General features: G+C 38.5%; 1 protein-coding gene across 2 annotated transcripts; it reads right to left on the bottom strand.

Annotated features, from left to right (window-relative positions):
* Positions 1-2,465: 2,465 nt before the first annotated feature.
* On the bottom strand, positions 2,466-21,740 carry LOC129241343 (T-related protein). 2 transcript variants are annotated; one of them, XM_054877601.1, is made up of 7 exons: positions 21,667-21,740; positions 5,318-5,735; positions 4,662-4,782; positions 4,254-4,589; positions 3,565-4,186; positions 3,102-3,486; positions 2,466-2,784 (listed from the first exon to the last, which is right to left on the bottom strand). In XM_054877601.1, the coding sequence occupies exons 2-7, from the start codon at positions 5,728-5,730 to the stop codon at positions 2,466-2,468; spliced, it is 2,196 nt and encodes a 731-aa protein (XP_054733576.1). In that variant the 5' UTR covers positions 5,731-5,735; positions 21,667-21,740. The 2 variants fall into 2 exon arrangements, with proteins under 2 accessions (XP_054733576.1, XP_054733577.1); XM_054877602.1 differs by having other exon boundaries at positions 3,565-4,183.
* Between the last annotated feature and the right edge of the window lie 774 nt (positions 21,741-22,514).

Below are 22,514 nucleotides of genomic sequence, written 5' to 3'. Positions count from 1 at the left end.
ATTTTCGAAAAAATTTCAATTTTTTTCTTTTTTGCTAAATAAAAAATTTTCAACTACTTTTTTGCAATTGTTTCTACATGGAGTCGCTTGTGTAAGTAATTACGATCATTTTGAACCCAGAATTATTAAAATCGGTTCATTTTTGACTAAGTTATGGGCATTTAAAAAAAATGTTTTCTTATATAATTAAAAAAATCGAGTTTGAGCCGAAAAACAAAATTGCCGATAACTCTTGAAAAAAATTTTTTTCAGGCGAAAAAAACATACGTGTCTCATTATTTTGACCAGAGAGCAACATATTTCAGTTACATCGAAATCGAAGAACATGACCCGATTAGCCCGGTTGAATTGAAATGGAAAGCATCCTAGGAACCAGCATTAACACCGATAAAAATGTGTGCCTTGAAATCAAACGGAAAACCTCTCTTGCCAACAGGTGCTATTTCGGACTAAGTAGGCTATTGAGAAGTTAAATACTGTCTCGACGAACAAAACTAACACTTTATGAGGTTCTCGTCATGTCCACCCTAACGTATGGCGTAGAAGCTTGGACGATGACAACAACCGATGGGGCGGCACTAGGAGTGTTTGTGAAAAAGCTTCTGCGTACGATTTTTGGGCTTTGGCACGTTGGCGACGGCGAGTATCGTAGGCGATAGAACAATGACATAGCGCAGCTAATAAAATCCCGCGGCTTCGTTGACTGGGGCATGTTGCCCGATTGGATATAAGCGCGACGGCTCTGAAAGTATTCGATGCTGTGGTGTGTCCAAGGGGCGCCCGTTAGCACGAGAAAGAAACGACTGGCGCGCTTTGTTAAATTCGACCAAAAGCGGTTAAACGGTTATGGCGCCAATCAGGAAGATGGGGAAGCACGAGAAAACCCTCATAAAAACGTATTTCTCTAAAGTCTGGCATGCATGAGACTGCTACTCACACTCTAAGTTTTTGTACACAAAATTTTATCAAATAGCCATTTTTAACTGCCAGGGCTCGGTTCAAATTTTTTTGATGATATTTATTAACTGACCTTTCACTAAAAACAGAAAAATCGGTCCCTTGAACTAAGACTTAAAAACAAAGTGGACGCACAGCAAAAGAAAAAATATTTTTTAAAATAATCTCTAAAGTCGAATATCTCGAAAACGCAAAAGTTTTGGACATCGAGTCATGCAACCAAATTAATCAGAAATTACCTAAATATTGTAATAATGTCCTTAAGTATATGTTAAGCAAGTACCTAAAAAGAAACACCTTTTAACAAAATTGGGCTAATCCATGCCTTAATTTAGGCATAAAATAAGGTCTTTACTGCGTCAAATCTTAGGAAAGTTAATGGTGAACACAACCACAAACACGTTTTTAAGAAATTGCCAGTTATTTTTGCAAAACTATGTCATGATAGACAACTTTTGACCGCTAGAATCTTGGTCGGGGTTTAAAAACAAGAGAAACCAGTTTCATATAAAAAAAGTGAGTTTTGTATAGAGGAATTGAAAAAGGAAAGTATGAAGAACAGATGAAATCTAAGAATAATAAAGTTATATATTATGAGTTTAGGTCCTCTGCTCAGCTTCAACATGAAGGAAAACTTTGGTAAGAAAAATAACAGTAAACCTGGACTTACAACTTTATTAAAACATATTTAATTTTTAAATGACCGGAATACTTCTATGATCTTTCAATTGATGAAACTCACGCAATACACAACCAGCGAAAGTCGGGTCCCTTATCGATGACGAAGTAACAAATACGAGCAGTCGAATTTAAGGCAGTACGAAAGATATCAGCTCCCTATTTGCGCAAAATGTATACCACTCAAAGGGCTTTGATATCATCGAGCTATCAGACTGTATTTTGATTAGCCACCGTGTTCTCATCTTACAAATGGAGTTGCTTTACTAACCCATACGATTTCTCCTCACTTTAAAGTGCCCTTTAACTCTATTCTGTTACTCAACAATCCACCAAACAAAAATTTTTCAACTACGAAACTACGCCAAAACACAAGAAATCTATTTAAAAACTACAATTTAAGTTCAAACACTTTAAACTCAGCAACAAACTTTAAAGGAAATATCAACAGGCCTATAAAAAGTTGACCAGATCGATCTATAAAGTGGCCTGCAAAGTTAGAGGTTAGTTACGAAAACGCCCCTTAGCGAGGCTTAGCAAAAAAATACCTTGTGGATACACAATTTATTACTTCCTACTGATTTTATTGCAATACAGTATAATTCAATTCAATTACAATTCACTCTTGGCACAGCAAGATTGCTTGAAATCATATAAATTACATTAAATAACTACGCGCACATACATACAAATGTATGGACTAAAATAAAAACCACGCAAATTTAGTGATTTAGTTCTTCATAATTTATCCAAACTACAAACTCTTTAATATGTACATATTAATTTGAACAAATTTGCTTCTGAAGGCTCTGTGTCCACTTTCTAATCGTCTACTGCAGCGCACTCTGTGGTGGGGTGAGCGGCGTCCACGCACCGCCTGGCGTGTTCGGGCTAGCAGTTACAACCGAGGTGGCCGTCGCAGTTGCAGCCGCTGAGCTGCGCTCATGACTGGGTGTGACTACGCTGTCGATGGCCTCCAATTTCACAGCAACCGAAGGCGACTGTGCCTTCAAGTTGGTGCATTCCAAAGTAAGCACTGAGCTGCTGCCGCCGTCACTGCCAGTTTGCTGAGGCGACTTGTAGATGGCGGCCTGCGAATCTTCGAGAGTTTTTGAAACTTCGACGGGTTCAAGCGGATGCGAGGTGTAGCTGTTGGTGTATAAGAGAAAGTGGTGGACAGAGAGGATATGAGGGTATTTGGTGGGTGGGAGGCGGATATCAATAAAAACTACATTCAATAAAATTAGATTAGAGTCGGGACAGTTGCTATTTTATTTGTTTCGACTTCTGCGATTGAAAGGCATCTCGCTAATACATCAATACACAACATAAGTGAATCAAATTTACCCAACAACTTTTTATAAATACAATAACAACTTCTAAACAATTCAGTTATGTATCATTAATCGCAAAACTCGAAACATAAAGAAGTGAAAGGAAAATATTTCAGCGTTTAGTTAACTTACCCCAAATCTGACAACAACGGGATATACTCCGGTTGATAGCCGTAAGCTGCATTCTGATACAGTCCGTACTCCGCACCGCCGCCGTTATGCCAGGAGCTGCCCGCATAGCTCAACGCCGTTGGCGCATTCAATACATTCGTGTACAGCTGGTGTGTGGGGGAGGTGGGCGTTGGATGGTACACTTGATGCGTAGGTGGCGCAGCGTAGGACTGGGCGGGTGTGGCATTCTGGTACATATCCACGGCATGTGCTGCAGCTGCCGCCGTTTGTGCCACATTATATTGATGGGAAGGATGAGGTGTGAGGTGGTGAATGGTGTAGCCAGGAGAAGGACTGGTGTAATTGGGTGAACCACCATTTGTTGGCGATGGAGAATTGTGTGCAGCTGCAACAAGTAAACAAATACATATTCGTCTATTATTAATTGGTTCAGATTTTATTTAGGCTACTCCTCAGCACTCACAACTCATCGATCGGCCAACGTTGCTGCTTTGACTGGCATTCACCGGCACTGCTGTTGGTGGCACGCCGGTCACCGGCGCTGGTGAACTCCAATAACCGCCATTGCTCTGCCAAGTACCCGCGTATGAAAGCATCGAGGAACTCGGCTCTACCGGCATAAAACTGGATTGCGTATAGGAACTGGAAAAACCTGAAAAAGAGCCGACTGCATTTGCTGAGCTGGTCATGCCAACATTGCTGGCGGCGACGCCCAAATTGGTGGTATGTGTGGATTGTATGCTAGTTGGAGTATGTGGAGCTGAAGGTGGCTGCTGTGGTGGAGAAGCGCTGCCGGTGCTACCATTCATCACACCACTACTGCCAGGGCCTGGCGAGTTGGTGCCAGATGTGCTCGAAACAAGGCGCGGTCGAGTGTACGGCGAGGCGCGTGATCCATGTGCGGACATGCCGCGGCTACCGAGCGCACGTCCATAGCGGTCACAACCCATGCCCAGCGGAGAATTTGACACTGCCAAACTGGGTGGCGGTGGTGGGGGCGCTTGTGCAACGCTAGTATAATGAGTCGGTGGTGGTATTAGCCAGCCGTAAGGTGTCTCGTGCGAGTACAATGTGTCGGGACGCTCCTTTGTGCAAGAGGGTGTGTTTTTATTAGAAATTGTTTAACCTCTAAAGATACCAACGGCAACTTACCTTTGCATCTAGAAAGGCTTTTGCAAATGGGTTGTATTTGATCTTCAACGAGGTGACCTCTTCATTCTGATAGGCGGTCACCGCAATGAATTGTGTCTCCGGAAAGGCATAAGTGACCACATGGCGCTGTTCTGAGCCCACACGCACCAAATGCACACGCGGCTCATACTTATGCAAGGAATTCAGCATAATCTGACCATTCCCATTCGTTTTGTTCGTCAACTTCACTTTCGCAAACGAAATCGGCTCCTTCATCCAGTGAGCGCCGAAATTCGGTGACTCGGGATGCACGTAGATGGGATTCGCAGGGGGCACCTCCGCCTTGCCACCGGGAACCTGAGGATAATCCGCATGACACTGCGTTAATTATGATTTACCACTGCCTCAATTTTGGAAACCTCTACTCACCCACTCGCCGTTAACATACTTCCAGCGATGTGTATCCACTTGCACGAACTCCAGCAGAACTGTGTACATGGCAGCTGGATCCAGACCGGAAGTGCTAATCTTGACCACCGGAAACATGCGTCTAATAAAGTAAAAAGGAGAAATGACATTTTACAATTCTTAGAAATAAGCCCTTGTACGCGCTTTTAGCCCCTGCGAGGCGAGCATTGATTATCCAGCTGATTTCTTCTATCTACTATGATACTAATTAAACCAAGTTCATTTTTGAAGCTTCAGTTCGTAAGAGTGTGAAGAAAAATATCACACATCATGCGAAGCGTGAGTTATTAATTATGAATCGCGTAAAACTATTTGTTTACATGAATTCATAGAAATAAATAAAAGTGTTCTAATTAGAAAAAAGAGCCACAGTATAAAACCCATTGTCAATCGCTGTGTTTTTTCATTACGATTTAAGCAAATACATAAATATTTATATCTCAATGCAGCTTGTCATGGAAAAATGTGATGAAAAACTCCACGAAATGTGACGACAACTAAACCTAAAGGCGCTCATCAGTTAGCACATTCGTTTGCACGCGCGAAATGCTGAATCATACAAATCATATGCCCTTTCCCCCACACCCATCTGATTTTATTTTACTCTGCCAACTTACCTGCCGTTTTTCGTAACGATCATTTCATTGGTGAGATTCTGAAAGCGTAGCCACAGTTCACGATCATCGAGGCTGACATGCAGATTTCTCTCCATGCCGGGACTCCGATTTGCCCCCAGTGGTGCGCCGAGAGTATTTATGCTACCGCTCATGCCGCTGCATACGCCAATGCCAATGCCAACACCACGACCCCCGTTGCCGCTGCTGCTGGCAGCTATGTTATGATGTATATGTTGCGGCGAAGGCGCTCCTGAGTGTCCGCCATTGCTGTTGCTGTTGGTATTATGATGTTGGCCGGCAACACTGGTGTTGTCACTACTAACATTCGCCATGTTGTTGTTGTTGTTGTTATGGTTTGTTGAGCCGCTCATACCAGCCGGATCGACAGCAGACAAAATGTGCGAGGTGGTCATTACGTCTAAGAAATTAAAGAAAAACAAATATTTCTAAAAAGTTAAGTTTATTATTTTTTTACATGTTAAGGGAAAAATTTCAGCGCGAATTGATTGGGTAATAAATACTTAAGTTGAGGGCTGTGTAGAGTGAAAAGTGCATACCTACGTTTTCCAAGCCTACCAACAATCAAACCCAACTGTAACACCAAAAACACCCACTGGTTTCTTTTCGGTTAATGAGAGCACCGCTAGATTAACGATACATTTAGGCCAAAAGTAAAAGATTTGAAGAAATTTAGATAATCACCTATGAAAAAGGTATCCGAAGCTTATGTGGGATGGTCATAGAAGCTGTATGCCTCCAAATAATTAAACGTGCCATAAACAAAAAGATGGTAAAATAGCTCAAATAAAACTACACGAGATGTGCTCAAAAACTAAGGTAATGTTTTAAATATTTTTCGATAAATATTTATTTATTCATCCGCATATATTTCGTCCACTCCAAAGTAATCCACCTCAGATATAAAATTTTAGTCTGAACTCTTTCAGCGTTGTGTACTTGGCAGAATTGTGGCAAATCTCTTCAGGTTTGGGAACAGAAAAAAGTCGCGAAAGCCAAATTATGCCCAATTCAGCCCAGTTATGACCCATGAGCAAATCAATATCACATTTGTGGTCATGCAACAGCTCAAATGTTGCTCTTCTGGTCAAAATTAAGCAGTTTCAGAGCAAATTTGGCTGGCAATTGCATGGCCCTAGCCAACCAATATGCCAACATTCCTAGCATCCCAATAGTGATTCAATGATTTTCCAAAGCAATTGTCTTCACTGCTTCATATTTTTCATCTATTGTTGACGTATTATGAAAAATTATAAAAAAATGTAGACAATTATTGTGGAAAATTAATTAAATTCGAAATTACGCTACTCAGGTGTGGGCGCATAGCTTATTTAAAGATGGGGACAAATTGCAGTTGCATATTATAAATAAGATTTCCGAATTACCTGACTACGCACCCATACGCTATCTACAGGGTGGCTGATGAAAGCCGCTACCAAAAAAAATTGAATAACTTTTTTTCTTTTTAAGTTATCTGTTCCATTTTTGTTTTAATTTGCAGATTGATCTTTAAAATTTATTAAAATGGATAACTGGGACACGCAAACAAGAATTTGGATAGTCCGCCGCTATCACGCACTGGAGTCCGTAGTTTTGGTACAGAGAGAGTACAGGCGGATGTTTGGCGGCGATCCCCCGAGCAGATGGACCATAATGAGACTGGTGAATAATTTTGCTGAGCAAGGAACAGTCGCAAGAAGGCCTTATCATCGAAACCCACCAGTTCGGACGGAGGAAACGATCGCTGCTGTAGCTGCAGTTATACAAAGCAATCCAAGGGTTTCAACAAGAAGCTTATCTGCTCAACTTGGTGTCAGCCGACAGTCTTTGCAAACAGTAATGCACAAAGATTTAGACTTATTTCCCTACAAAATTCAAATGGTTAACAAACTGAATGCAGCAGACTTGCCGATTCGATTGGAATTTTGCCAGAAGATCCTGCAAATGGTGGAAGAAGACCAAACATGTTAAACTGCCTTTTCATGTCTGATGAGGCCCATTTCGATTTAAACGGCAATGTGAACAAACAAAATTGTCGAATATGGAGTACTTCTAACCCACAGATACTCCACGAGACGGAATTGCATCCTCTTCGCGTGACAGTGTGGTGTGCGGTTTCTTCACGCTGTATTGTCGGGCCTTATTTTTTTGAAGAAAATGGTCACACCGTTACGGTTACTGGAGACCGTTATTTGAAAATGCTGAAAGAATTTTTCTATCCAGAACTACGCCGAAAGAGAATTTCTTTCAAATCTCTGTGGTTTCAACAAGATGGGGCAACGTCTCACATAGCCCAGACTGTTATGACAGAGTTGCGACGAAAATTTCCCAATAAACTGATTTCAAGAAACTCCGAACTTCGTTGCCCCCAAGGTCGCCTGACCTTACTGCACCTGACTTTTTCTTGTGGGGTTTATGTAAACAAGAAGTTTATAAAACAAAGCCAACAAATTTGGATGAACTAAAACAATCCATTCGGGCAACAATTGCGACTATTCCTGTCGCAACTCTCAAAGCAGCAATGAACAACTTTTTACTAAGATGCCGCACTTGTGTCAACGAGCCCCCATGCATTTAAATTCAATTATTTTTAAAACTAGTTAAGCTACATTTAATAAAATTTAAAGACCTTCAACTTGAAAAAAAAATAAATGAATTCCATACACTAAAAAAAAAGTTATCTGAGTTTCTTAATGTAGCAAAATTCATCAGCCACCCTGTATTTGAATAGGTACAGAATTTCGTTGATTTTTAAAGCTAGGAGTGGGCGGATTTTGCTAAACAGCCTGCATAAGAAAAACTGCTCCATCTTTAACTTAAATGAAATTGAAACAATCCTGCATTCTCTAGGACGATGCCCAATATTAAAATTTTATCGACACACAGCTTTTGGGAATCACCTTTCAGCCCAATTTGAAATTGTACAAGTTCTGAACGGCATCTACGATCCAAATTGGAGGAATGTTACGAGCTTTGTTCCTGATGCCCTACGCTGTAACGCATGGGCTGAAAAGTCGCGTATGTACTTGGTTAAATAAAACTAACTTCATTAAAAAAGTATTACAATTTCATATCTATTACGGACTTAACTTGTAACGGCTAAGTACATGAATCGAACTTCGAATCGCTCCCACATTCAGCGTATTCGCCAAATTTGGCTCCCTGCGACTACTGGCTGCTCTTAGACCTAAATAAATGCTGGCAGGTTAGAAATTTTGCTCAAATGAAGAGGTTATCTCTGAGACTGGGGCCTATTTTGAGGCCAAAGATAAACCGTTCCACTAAAGTGGTTTTGAAATTTTAGAGCGGCGCTGGAATGATTGCGTTGTTCTTAATGGAAATTATATTAATAAATAAAGCTTGTTAGGCCCGGGACTTTTCAGCCTATGTGTTATATTTGAAATTGGAAGCTTAGTTTCTAGGCATTTGTACCAACACAACAATGCCAAAAAATCGAAATTCGAATGTGCCTTTGCCTTTTTAAAACTCTTATACGCGCGTAGATATGTACGTAGAATTCTAATATTTTAGAAATAGCATTCATATGCCTTTGGACCTTTACCTGATTTCTGTTTTTTTTTCGTTTTTCCTCAATTAGCTTTTCAAATTCAGCACTTTTGTACAGCCAAAGCAAGAATATTGGAAAGTACCAAAGTTTGAAGGCCATAAAGCGAGTAATTTGAGTGGCCATCAAATCTCTTTGTCAGCACCAAATATCAAAATTTTATTATTTTACAGCACCCATAAACTGAAAATGAAATGCATAATCAAAATCGACAGCAAAAATATCAAAAATGAGAAAATATTATCGGACCGTCGAAAGAATGGATGGCTAAGTGCCGAAAAAGAACTCAAGAAACTCCAATGATTGGAGAATGCAAAAGAGCAAATACAAGTAACGAGTGCTGTGACAGAATGAGATGGCGATAAAAGGTTTGTAATTACATTTATTAATAGAAGTTAAACTGATTGATTCCAACTCAATTTGCGGCTGGAACAAATACTACGAAGCAGATGACTTCATTTCATCCCAATTCATCGCTTCGCTCACCGTAAAAATTCAAGAACATATCAACTTGTGCATACTTTTCTGTGTGTGTATGTGTATTCAGATATTTGTGCATGTCTATGTACGTGTCTGAGAACGTTTGTCGGCTTTTGAATTTTATTACAAGCACTTGGCCCTTCGAGCCAGGCTGGGAACCTCAGAAGGAGATGAGCTCCAAATGCCGTCGGCTGAGCGGCGCGCTAGTCCCAGTGCACATGCGATAGTGTGTCGATGCTGCGCGTTGAATGGCTTCAGATGGCACGTTATAAAAAGGAGCACTCATGGTCGGAAAGAGGCTTCCCACCACTCGTTCAATCAAACACTTACAATCATTTGCGCCGACCATTTATGATGGCTACGAAGCACTTGTACCTGCGACCGTTGCATGGTTCGTGTTGTTGTTGTTGTGATCACTATGGCAGTCGTTGTTTTTGGTTTTTTTTTTCCTTGCCCAGCCCGGCATTATTCATATTTGGTTTCGATGCTCCGCATACCAAATTGATGCCTAAGTCTTTCTCTACTCGTACACTCTTTCCAATGCATTGCGTTGGCAGCTTTCTGCAACCAGCCGATGACGAACTGCCACAATGTCATAAATTAACAAAATGTATTAATAGTTTTGTTTATTTTTATGAGCGTCGAAATGGGTGCTTTGCCGACGTTTTATTGATGCCGATGCTGACGCTTCTGTTAATGTTGTTCTTGTTGTTGGTGGTGTCGGTAATGGTGTGGTTTTTGGTGTTATTGCTGCTGCTTGATTTGACGGCACAACAAATTCATACACCTCCACACACTCACACAAAGATGCATGTATAGGTGCGCAGCCCGTGTAAAAGCCGTGCTTCCTCTCTTTGGTTGTCATATATTTTTAATTTTATGACATTTTCTTTTTGTTCCATAATAAAATGTTTCACTTTGAATTGATTTTGATTGAATTGTTGCTTGATTACTAGCACGACTTGAGATACGCCAGCGTGTCTAGCCAATTTTTAAAAGACACACTTCATTTGTCTCGTCGAAAAGAAATCCAAACATTTTCAGTTTTTATATCATTTCTTAAATTCACAAACATACATATAAACTCTTCTGGGAATTCAAGCAGGGCGCTGCCACAAATCGTGCGCTTCAATATGGCTGTAACTAGTTTGAACTCGAGCAGCTGAGTGTGAAGCAGAAGCGCTCGGTTAAAGCCGCATTGAGCGCCCAAGCAAAGGAGATGTTAGATCGTGGCAAAAGTTGACCAGACAAAAGACTTAAACGACAAACTTGTCACGCCGTGACTGCACATACGGAACAGGCATTCAAAATCAAAGTGATTTCTGATAATTTATTGTGCTCAATTTCAGTGCCGTCTTCCTCAATGAACGTAAAACGTAATTATGCCAATCCAACAGTCGAATGGTCGAAAGACTTTATTGGAATTCAGAAGTGTTGTTTTATGCGCTTTTAATTTGAAGATACGAATAAATTAGCTCACAAATAAATTTCACTGGCAGTTAAAAAGTTATTAAAATTGATATTTTGCATATAAAAAATTTTATTTTTTCTCAACATCTGCATCTACTCAGACGTCTTAAATTCAGTTTGGTGATTTCTGAACCTCTTCCTTTTCTTTCAAACGCCAAAGCTTTAACGTCTTAGATATGTAAAGGGAAATAAACAGCACAGAATTCATGTTCAATATTTATTTTTGCTTTTGTTTTTCTTCTTGTTGTTGTGTGTTTTTTTTTTACTGAAGATTATATGAACAAACAGATTGTCTATTTACCTCAACAACAAAACAACGCACATACACAAACTCACGCACAAACTACTTAGCCTGGCAACAAGGCAAACAAATGTTTACTCGCACAGTTGGAAATAGGCACAAAACAAAATGAAGAAAAACAAAAAAGATGAAAATCAATCAAATGAACGCAAGCGACTCCATCTTCGAATGGCTGTGGCTGCCGCCGCCACCACCGCCGCCATGCTGGTGCGGCATGGCGGTGAATGGATGGGTACCTACTTATGTGTGTGTGCTTGTGGGAGCTTGTACGTTGGTCATGATCTTCCAGTTACTTGAGCGTATTTGCTTAATGAAACTTTTAACATTTTCTTACTCCGTCTTGCACGTCGCCCGCCACAGTCTCACCCTGATGCTAAGGTGAGTGCGCCATTCGAAATTCAGTCGAACAATTTAAATTTTTAATACAATATTTACACAAAAAATCAAAGGAGCTCAAAAAGCCACGTAACTACACAATCAAAAATTTATGTACAAATGAGTGCAAGTATTAGAGGCATGCAAATGTAAGTAAATACACACATACATACGTAGATATGGGCCTTTGTATTCGCATTCACGGTTATTCGCGGCTAACAAAATGGTTGAAAGCAATTCAGTTGGTTATTTGCTCGCTTTCGAACAGTTTTTCGGAGCCAGCTAGACTGCACATAACAAAATCATTCGAATTGATATTCACTACATACCAAATACCTATGTACAAGTAACATATACATATATGTTGGCAATTGTAATAAAGAGATTTTCCTCACATGATTATGGTTGTTGTATTTCGTGTCAACCACTGACATCTAAGCGATTTCGCTTGATTTTTTTCTTTCCAGCAACTGGTTTTTCAAAATGGAAAAATTGTGCACGAATTGATGAATTTTTGTTGTTGTGAATATATTATAATTATTCGATTTGAAGCGGCTGAACACAGAAAAATACTCGGAATTTATTTTATAATGATGCAGAAGGGAAAATAAATATACGCCCCCATATCAGTTTAATCAAATGTTAAAGATTTCTACTTAAAAATCGCTAGTTCTGAGATTAGTCATGAGCTAGTAATACAATGATTCAAATAAAGGTTCACCAAGGCATTCAGATAATTTTTCAAAATTTTTATTTAATCATTATTACCCAGACAGGAAAGGGGGTAGATAGTCAAGGAGGGAAGGAGAAAAGTATCAGAGAAAGAGATAGGAAAGAATAGAGACAGAGATAGAGATGGTTAGTCCTGTGAGAATTTTCCAGATTCTTTGGCAAATCTGTGAATATCCTCCAGTTTTAGAGAACGAATATTACTCATTCTCATGACATCGGAACCCAATACTCGTAGCCTTGCTCTAGCAAAGGCAGGACACTCACAGAGAAAGTGCTCAGTGCTATCCGCCTCCTCCAAGCATGACAGGCATACCGGGTTCTCGATGATTCCAATGGTGGTCATATGCTGACCCCATGGGTTGTGTCCTGTAATGATACCGACCATCAACCGAATATCTTTCCTTCTCTAGAAACCCTAACAAGGATCTACTGAAATTTAAGTAAAAAAATACAAATACAAATTCTACACACGAGGGACGCTAACATTTAAAAATAAATAAAATATACAACAAAAAAAAACATAAGTGAACCTCTGAAAGGGTAAAATACATATGTAGGTACATTTTGTAGGAGTAAATCGGGATGCTCGCCACAAATTTTTAAAACAGATCGTCCTAACCAGCGACAGAGACTTAAGAATTAAACAGCAAAATCTATTTCCTTACAAAAATATCAGCAAATGCTTACATTTTACCTTAAGTAGGGAAATTCTTGCAAGTTTGTGTCATAAGTCTTTCCTAACGCATACAAAATTTAAATTCCTCAATTCACCTTTTGTTATATCTGTAGGTAAAGCTGTGTGGAATGGAATGCCGAATATTGGTTATTTTAAATTGTGAGAGTTTTGAAAGGTTGAACGCTAAATTGAATTTCGTGCGGCACGTGTGCTTAAAAAAAACAAATATTTTTCAGAAATTTTAATTTTATTAACACTTGCTTTTTTGTTGATTGCAAATTTGTTAATCGAAATTAATTTTTAAAACGCATTCTAAATTAAAAAAAAGTATTCATTTGTAATATTTTTGTGTTATATTTTTAATATTATTTATTACTGCAAGAATAAAGTTAAGTAAATTACAACGATTGGTGTACATCGACATAACTTTGCACGGACGCACTCAGTGCACTTATAGGATATAGAAGGAGGCTACGCTAGGAGCACTAAAACTCACAAAAGATAAGAAATTTTACCGCACATATAAGAAATAAAATTATGGGAATCGCAACGAAATTCATAAATAACCCTGTAGTGCTATTGCCTGACGCACAGGCTTCTTCTTTTTTCCTTCTTAGCGTCACAGTTCTTGGTTCATTGGTTCATTGGTTGATTCACAACTACGTGTCATTTCTTCTTATTGAAACCCACATCCTTCCAACGAGTCACGTTTAGCTTCTTGAGGTCTGCTTCCACATTTTTGAGCCATCTTTTCTTCGGCTTTCTCTTCTTCGGTCTCCAACAGGGCACAATGCAAGCACTTTTCATGTTGCTCGCTCTCTGAGCATTCTCATAACTTTCCCGATCCTTCATAGCTCCAACATATGATTATACCTAATTCGAAAAGAATTTTTCTTTCAAAATGCATTTCAAGAAATGGTTTAGATATTTAAGGCACTTCGGAAGACAGATAAGCCATACATTCAACGAAGAAATCTGGTGCGCAGATAAGTCGAAGCTTAGGCTTGTGGGACTGGTGCGAGTGTCTTTGAGCCGAATTTTAAAAGATCGATACCAATGGGTGGTTATCCCACAATCTTTCAAGCGGATATCCATGACATAGAAATTCTCGGCAGAGAATGCCTTTGAAAAGGTAATACTTGGAATGGCATCTGTATTTTGTCAGGCAGCCTATGTGAATGCAGTCTCATAAAACAACATCTAAACTCGTTGAGAAATGCTTCACTACCCTCAACACCACCGCTTTGCTAGGCTGGTGCTAGTGCATGAAGCTCATAACGAACAGGCGGAATACCTAGGCGCTTTAGGTTCCATGGAACAGAACCTTTCTACGAGCTTACCGCATCTATGGAACTGAAAAGTTGCAAACCGACTTGCACAATGTCCGGAACTGGTGCTATTTCAACCGTTTGTCACTAAATATTAGCAAATGCTTTCACGTAAAATATGCTAAATCAAACAATACTTTGCATACTTCGTATAGTATTGCTGGCTTACCTTTGCAATTCGTTGAGGAAATTAAAGACTTAGGCGTTATTTTCGACTCGAAGCTGAATTTCACCAGCCATGTTAACCACGTCATAAGACGCTCATATGCGATGCTAGCATTCGTACGCCGAAATTGTTCTGCATTTACCAACCCACACACTCTCAAAACATTGTATTGTGCTTTTGTTAGAACGAGACTAGAGTATGCCACTGTTATTTAGAAACCGTACCAAATAGGTCTGTCTAATCGGATTGAGAGAGTGCAGAAAGTCTTTCTTCGTTTTGCGCTCCGATTTTTAAACTTTTCTGAACCTGTACCATCATATCGCTCTCGATGTTTATGGATTGCCTTAAAACCACTTGATAGCAGCCGATCTATTCTATCGTGCTCATTTATTATTCGTATCATTTCTGGATCTATTGATTGTCCTTCCCGTTTAAGTAAAATTCAATTTAATATACCCAATATGAGGCTCCGACAGTACGAAACCTATAAATTGGCTTCTCGAGAACCAACTATGGGGTGAATGCTCCGATTCCTAGGGCTTGTGCAGATTTAAATATGTTTTTGAATTCTTCTGGTGCTGATTATACATGGCCGTATGGCATCTTAGTCAATCATCTTAAATCGTTCTTTTCTTAGTAACTACTAAACTATTGTACATTAGCTTAATATAGGCCCCTATTATGAGTTAGATTCGATCTTCGATATTCGTTGGTTGTCGAAGATCGAAAATCGAAAATCGAATGTCAATTTGGTATTATGAGCGGTGCAGCCCTGTCGAAATTTTGGTTGAATACCGAATTTATAGTCGAATGCAATTTTGCTTTCGATTGTGTTGCGTATTGTGGGTAAACTTGTTAAAATGTAAGTTGTTTGCGATTATTTATGGTTTCATAGTAACCAAATAATAAATATATACTAATTTTGTTAATTTTATGCAGGTCGAAAGTCGTGAGTACCAAACAGCAATTAGAAAGGCTAGTTGCATTAATGGAAGAGAATCCACAATTCGCAAAAGGGATTTCCACCAAAGTTCAAGCAGCAAAAAAAATGGGAGGAATTTACAACGGAGCTGAATTGCTTGGGACCACCAGTTAGAACGGCAGCAAAATGGATTAAGGTTAATAATGGTTTTTTTTTGTGATGTTTATAGAAATACATTTTTATTTTCCCTTGGCAGGTATGGGCTGAAATACGTAGAGGAACTGAAATACATATTTTTTTCGAATGACGAATAATTGAATAAAGAAAATTTATAACAAAAATAAAACAGAAACTGCGGCGTAAAGGTTTCTATTTAATACTTTTTAGATTTTTCTATAATATTCTAAGAATTTCATTTCTTATGCTGTATTTGCTACAATATAAAAATGTGCTTTTCTTTGTTGCAGATCAGCCTCTGTACTACTAAATTGTATCCATCTTTGGCAAATATAATTTTCCAGGACATCTATTATTTCCGATAGCACAACAGACACAGTGGGTTGAGCAAGTCCTAGCATACATTCATTACCAATACTCAATTGGTACGATCCCTGAGCATAAAATCGCAGAACTGTGGCTAGCTTTAAAATATTTGGAATGGATTTGGCTCGGGTGCACTGCTGCAACTGGTTTTCTGTACTGGACAGTAGGTTCATAAACGCCTCTTTAGATGATCTAAAGTTCTTTAAAAATCTGTAAGGTAATTTCTGTAATATTAAGTACGTCAACACATTTGGAAAATTCTAAACGTACTCAGTGGAAACCATTTCTAGGAGGTTGGATGCGCCCCTCAACTGTTTTCTACTTCTAACAAGTTCCGCTAATCTTTTATCGTCCGATAAATCGTCGAACCACAACTCCGTTGTACTCATTTTCACAAAAAATACTTTTTTCAACTTTTAAAAATGTTGTTAGCAAAGAAATTCAATACAATCGGTTTTTCTCTTATTTTGATTTGCTGTATCAACTGAGAAAAAATTATCTATTGTAAATGCGTCGAGCGATCGAAATTCAAATAGTCCTATTCTTCAACGAATGAGCACCATAATACCAAATGAAAATTCGTTCGATCAGCACTTTCGACTACAGTCGAAGATCGAATGTTGCCCATAATAAGGGCCATAGTCTGTAAGAGTGTATCCATTCAAAGACAATAAATAAATAAATAAATAAAAATAAAATAAATAAAGTCACCTTTATTTATGTAAATAAATTTGGAAGCATATCACAAATTTTGGCAGCAGCTTGTCTTAAGCACCTGCCAAAATTGTTTACCCTGCACTATAATTATGACCCATAACAATTATTTAGCTATATTAATGTCACTTGTTTGCTCTTGTCATTGTTATGATTATCAGCTTATCAGCCAGTTTTTTGTTATTTCACGTGCTGTAATATCTCATGTTTGTTCAGTTAATTCTCTTGATATGTGAATTAAATGAAATTGTCAAATTTCACACTTTCATATGCAATTATCTCTGCGCATATACAGCGGCGACAGCTGGATACTTCCACAGCACAGAGAATTATCTGCTAATCATTTCGGTGGTGGCTCAATAATTTTTTGGCTACAATTCGTAGCACACTTGAACTTTCAATTGGCCGCAGTTGTCCGAAAACCGGGCCTCCACACCATCAATACTCACCAACTTTAACACCAAAAGCAGTAGCGCCCACTCACTGTAGCTGCTGCTGTTAATGAACCTCGAACGCATGCGTATTTGAATGTGTGTGCAAATGTGCGTCTATATAAAACATGTGTGTGTGAGTGTTAAAAAGGAGTTTAACACCAGCATGCCAAAATTGTCACCAGTCGATTTTTTTCCAATTACAATATAAGTATTTCACTTTCTTATTGCGGTAGCCGAGATTCATTCATTAAACGCTAAAGTGAAGAAGTGAAAGGGAAAGGACAGAATGTGAGCTACTATATTTTAAATGATTTAATAATCAAATATATTGGCTTCTTTCGAATTTTCAAATTTCTGCCCAACACTACGCACTTTTCATAGTCAATGAACTCCACGGATTGCTCCAAACCAGCCCCTTGCTGGCAGTTACTAAAACTTTGTACAAACTGCAATTAATTAGTATCCATTTGTCAAGTATATGCGCGCGCGTTCGCACTGTCTTTGTGGTCAGCGATCTTCGGTCGCATCCCCTCTGCCTAAATGACGTCTCTGAGCAGATGCGAATCCCTTCAACACCAAGTGCTGTTTTTCGGCGGCTGTTCCATGCATTTGTTACTAAAACACACTTTTTTGCTCAGCCCAGCCGTATTTAATAGGATAATTTTCACATTGGTCGTAATTGCTTCGACTGGCTGAGCAAAGCGAACTTGGCCTTTCTTCCTCGGCGTCTCGCACTTTTTATTAACGTGCTATAATTTTTTTTCGACGTCGTCTGCTTTTATTGGCTGTTTCACTGTTGAGTTATTTGCTTTGCAGTTTTGTCCACTTGATTAGTGTCGGCTTATTAAAATACCGTTTTTTTTTTCTCATTTAACATATTTACTTTTGTTTGCGACATGTTGGCTAATCTTTATGCCTTTACTAATTTGCGTGTGAAATTCCTACGGCGCAAATATTTTCATTCTCTAGTGGTTTTTTTTTAAATCGATTTGTTAAATCCTCTGATATTTTTGTGACTTTTAATTTATTTGCACGGAAGGTGCATTTATTTATTTTATTTACTTTTTTTAGTTACTTAAAACGAACGACGGTTATACCCGGCCAACAAAACCTTCTTATAACGGAAATATTCCCTCGAAACTCAGCTGGTTTCTGCAGCCCTAAATGAGCGATTTTTCATTCTCGCGGCCACACTGGAGGGCAAGGATGATAGATTACAAGATTTGGCCAGCCGAAGTAAATTTGTGAGGGTAACTTTACTCTTACGTCACGGTGGTTTTGTCAGGAGAATTGTGTCTGCTCATTTCGCATATATTCTTACGCTCTTCCAACCAGTCGTTATCGCGACGGCAATGAAATGGTATGAGCGACCAACCTTGCTGTACGTCGCAGCTAAAATAAGACCCATTCTGATGAATTCAGTGTGTTTTGTCATATAAAGTGAATTATGGCGCTCTTTTGGAGTCTTATTTGAACCTTTCTATGAATCTTTTTAGAGTCCCACTTTTTTGTTGTTTTTGAACCTTTTTTTAATGGAATTCAAATACTTTTTTCGCATTTCATTTTTTTAATTTTTTATTCATTTAATGCCTGGAAAAATATCACAAACTCATTGAAGGAAAATTATTGAAATTTTCATGATTGCAAAAATTAAAATAAAATCTTCTAGGGAAATTTAAGCATTCGTTTACGTGCGGTTATTCATTCCTGCATTGCCCTTTTTTCGCTTTTCAAAATTGAAGAGGACACCGCGGGAAGTGTTTATTTGGAATAAAAAGATATATTACTTTTTATTGATATAATTAGTCTATTCTCTTTTAAACAATACATCACGAAAACCGTGTGACCGACTCGCGAATTGACTTTAAACTTTCGCAAAAAGTTCACTTAGCAACCCGCTGCTTAAAATGTTTTTTAAGTTCCGTTATATTAACACTCAAAGGAGCATTCTTAAATCTGCCTTGATGCTCAGCACTCCACAAGCATCAGAAAAAGGTAAATATTTTTAAGTTTACGAAAACAATACTCCCAAACAGCTCGAAAACACGACTCCTTTGGGACCTGGGTGGATCAGATTTTTTTACAGATAAGACGCTGTTTTTGGGTACAATGTCCATTTCGCACTTCAGTTGGCAAGGGCACACTTTACAAATATCCCCGATATGTGGTTCTCTTGCATTTGTATTGTGCGTCTAAATGTTTCCCAACAAATGGAACACTCCACAGAAGAGTTGGGCAGCAGAGGCAGCGCAGTCGCTAATGGGCAATACAAAATTCATGAGAAATTTCAAAATTTAATTTAAAACTGTCATTTCATTCAAACATTAGATACATAATTTAGAAAAATAGTTTAAAGGGAGAAAATGCGCAACACCGTCAAGGAAGTAATTGTAAAAAACCAATGTACTTTTGTAGCAACTTCAAACTTGCACTTCATTATGCTGAAATTTAATGAGCTATAAAACTGAAAATCCCGTCGTTTCATGTTTATCGGTGTTGACGTTTGTTTGAGGCTAATTTAGCATGTTGACTGATCTCTCCATGTACAATCCGTGATTCAGAGGTGTTTTGAGGAAATTGTATTCTTGATCGCGCCCAGTGATAGGAATACCGATTCTGCAAGAAATTGATCCCCATTTTGTCACTTCATCTGCCATTTCGTTACCTTCAATGTTCCGTTATCCACGGACCAGGGTTTACATAACTTTACGGCTTACACTCAAGATGGTAACGCTATTCCTACTTTATTCCACCAATTTAGAGGTTGTTGTAGTTGAATTCAGTGCATGGATTGCAGCTTGGCTAACCGAAAGAATAGCCCTTATAAATGCCCTTAATAGCGGAGGCTGCGATTAGTAACCTAGAAGCTTCCCCAGTTGCCAGTACTTCGGCCTGGAAGACACTGCAAGCATTCGGATTTTTCAATTCTAAGTATGTGGAAATATATACCTGCTCCAACACCACAATCCAGTTTAGAGCCATTTCTATAGAGAGTAGTGTCCGATTTTTTACTGAGAATCCCTTGCGCCGTTTCTCCTGAGATGGGAAGAGAGTAGCGAAATTCCTGTTGAATGTCACCGTTGGGACGACATAATCAGTCCTCCGCGAGGGAACTTGAGTCTTCGCAATAATAGACTGGCTTAGCCAGAGGTTTTTGCCTTTCGGCAACCCGCTTTATTTAACCTAAATACACTCATGGTTGCCATCTATTTCATATGACACGTTATTGATCTATGGGAATAACGTATGTGCATTAAGAGCATCCCCATGAGATAATTTGAATGCGCCAAGTATTTTGATGATTTCATCTCTCCCTAGAACTCTCCCGCAAACTACCGATCCATACTATAAAAGTGGTCTTATAACCCCCGCATAACTTAGGTTTTATATGGAAGGAGTACTGCATTTAAAAATCGCTGGAAGGAACTAAGATTTTATGTTAAGAATATAATTTCGCTTTAAATTTTTATCCAACGTTCTAATCTCTCTGGAAAAATGCAAATATTTATCTTTCTGAGTGATGGAGTCTGATAACCTAAACTTGTTGAAATATTTGTTTTTAAGTTTTCTCAGTTGCTTTTTATGCCAAGGTACTCTATAACTAGTCTTTTTTATCACATAAATATTTTTTTACAGATATGATTTATCTTAAGTTTAAAACTTTACTTCTTTCTAAATAATTAGGAATGAACAACCGTAAAAAAGGTGTTTAGTGAGTTGACTTGAAATTTGTTAAAGGAGTCATTAATCATTAAGTTCCTTGCCGATCATTAAGTTGCTTGCCGTACGTATTGCTGCACACTCAATGATGCTTTTTACTGTGAGTGGTTTTACTCATACATACATACAGATACAGGATATTTACACACATACATATCTGCGAATAATTCACTATTAACCTCTTTCATTTTCTGCTTTACCTCTACGCGTAGATATCCTTCCTTATCTTATTACAGCCGCACATACAAATACGACGCATAGCAAGTCGCATAGATATTTTCAACTTCTAACTCAACATAATCCAATGCCGATATAGTAACTGAAAAATTCCAATCAATGTGCTTGAATAAATTTTTAGCTATTTAAGCTGAAGGCTAAGTTTATTAAGCAAATCATGCAAAGAAGTCACAATGAAACTAAAAAGGCTGTGGCGTACATCCTAATATACACTCGCTCATACATTTCAATATTGTAATATATGTACATGAAGTGCATATACGCTGTATATTTACGTACATACATACGTACCAAACTGCATAAATATTGCTTTCCCTAATCATTCAATCCCGTTAAGCAAATCCAGTTGTTGAGTTTACTTTTGGATAAGAATGCGAATTTAAGCATAGAGCAAAGTGAAATAAAGAAACAGTTTTAGTTAATTTTTCAACGAGCGCGAATCGTAGGGACGGGTAAGATAACCAAGCGCCTTTTTTCTTCATACGTGCGGCATTTTACAGGATTACGTATAAGTCGTTTCTGATATTTTCCCCTGCTTGTTTTGTGTTTCTCGTAACAATTTTCTTATATCCAAAACTTTCCTTTTTTGATTATGTCGTAAACTCCTTTCTTCTATCATAGTTGACTAAAGCCCAAGAATACATGAATAATAGGAGGCCTTGACTTACCCGAACAACCCAATTTGAATCACTTTGTTTATAATTTATTGGTCCAGAAATCGTTTGGCTTTGGAACAAATTATAAAATATTCGCCAAACACTTTATCGTGGAGTATACGGTGTTTTCGAACCACGATTTTTTATGTAAATTTTTGTATGGGTGTATATATTTCAAAACCCTTTGATTTTCTTTACAGTTACAACACTTTTGCACACAAGTATGGTATATCCTTATTACCTCATTAAATAAATATAACGTTTTTGGTAGGTTTTTTTGCCTTTATTTACTATTTGTATTTTGGCTGTTTTCTAACTTTTCACTATTTAGCTTATTTTGATCACTCTGCGGTCACCTCTGCGCTCGCGATCGCATTCGCGTTATTCGCACCACTTTTTTTTCAGACTTCACACCCGTTTGCGCACTACCAAGCTAATGATCGGTGCTAATTTTTTCAGCCATCACAAGCGTCCGTCTTCAGTGATGCGCAGTCGTTGTCGTTAGCCGATCGGTCGGTCAAATGTTCGTTCGGTTGTATTCGATGTTGTATTTGTTTTACTTCACACTGACCACTTTTTCTTATTTCGTATTGATTTTCACATAAAACACATTTTGTTTTTCTTTCTATCTCTCCTTCTTTGACATCAGCAACTAAAACTCCAAGCCCACCCTTTCGTTCGTGCAGCCAACTCTTTCGCGCACATTCGCCATTCCACTTACACTTGCTGGCTGCGTCCTACAGAGCCACACCTTTAACATACACTACACACTGCCACTCATGCAGCCATCTTCAACAGGTCAAGCCGCCAACCAGCTTACCTGTTTAAGTGCTCGTTTGCGATACTCTTACACAAACAAC

This window comes from Anastrepha obliqua, chromosome 3 (assembly GCF_027943255.1).
Source record: "Anastrepha obliqua isolate idAnaObli1 chromosome 3, idAnaObli1_1.0, whole genome shotgun sequence".
Taxonomy (NCBI): Eukaryota; Metazoa; Arthropoda; class Insecta; order Diptera; family Tephritidae; genus Anastrepha; species Anastrepha obliqua.
This window is presented reverse-complemented; position numbering and strand designations above follow the sequence as displayed.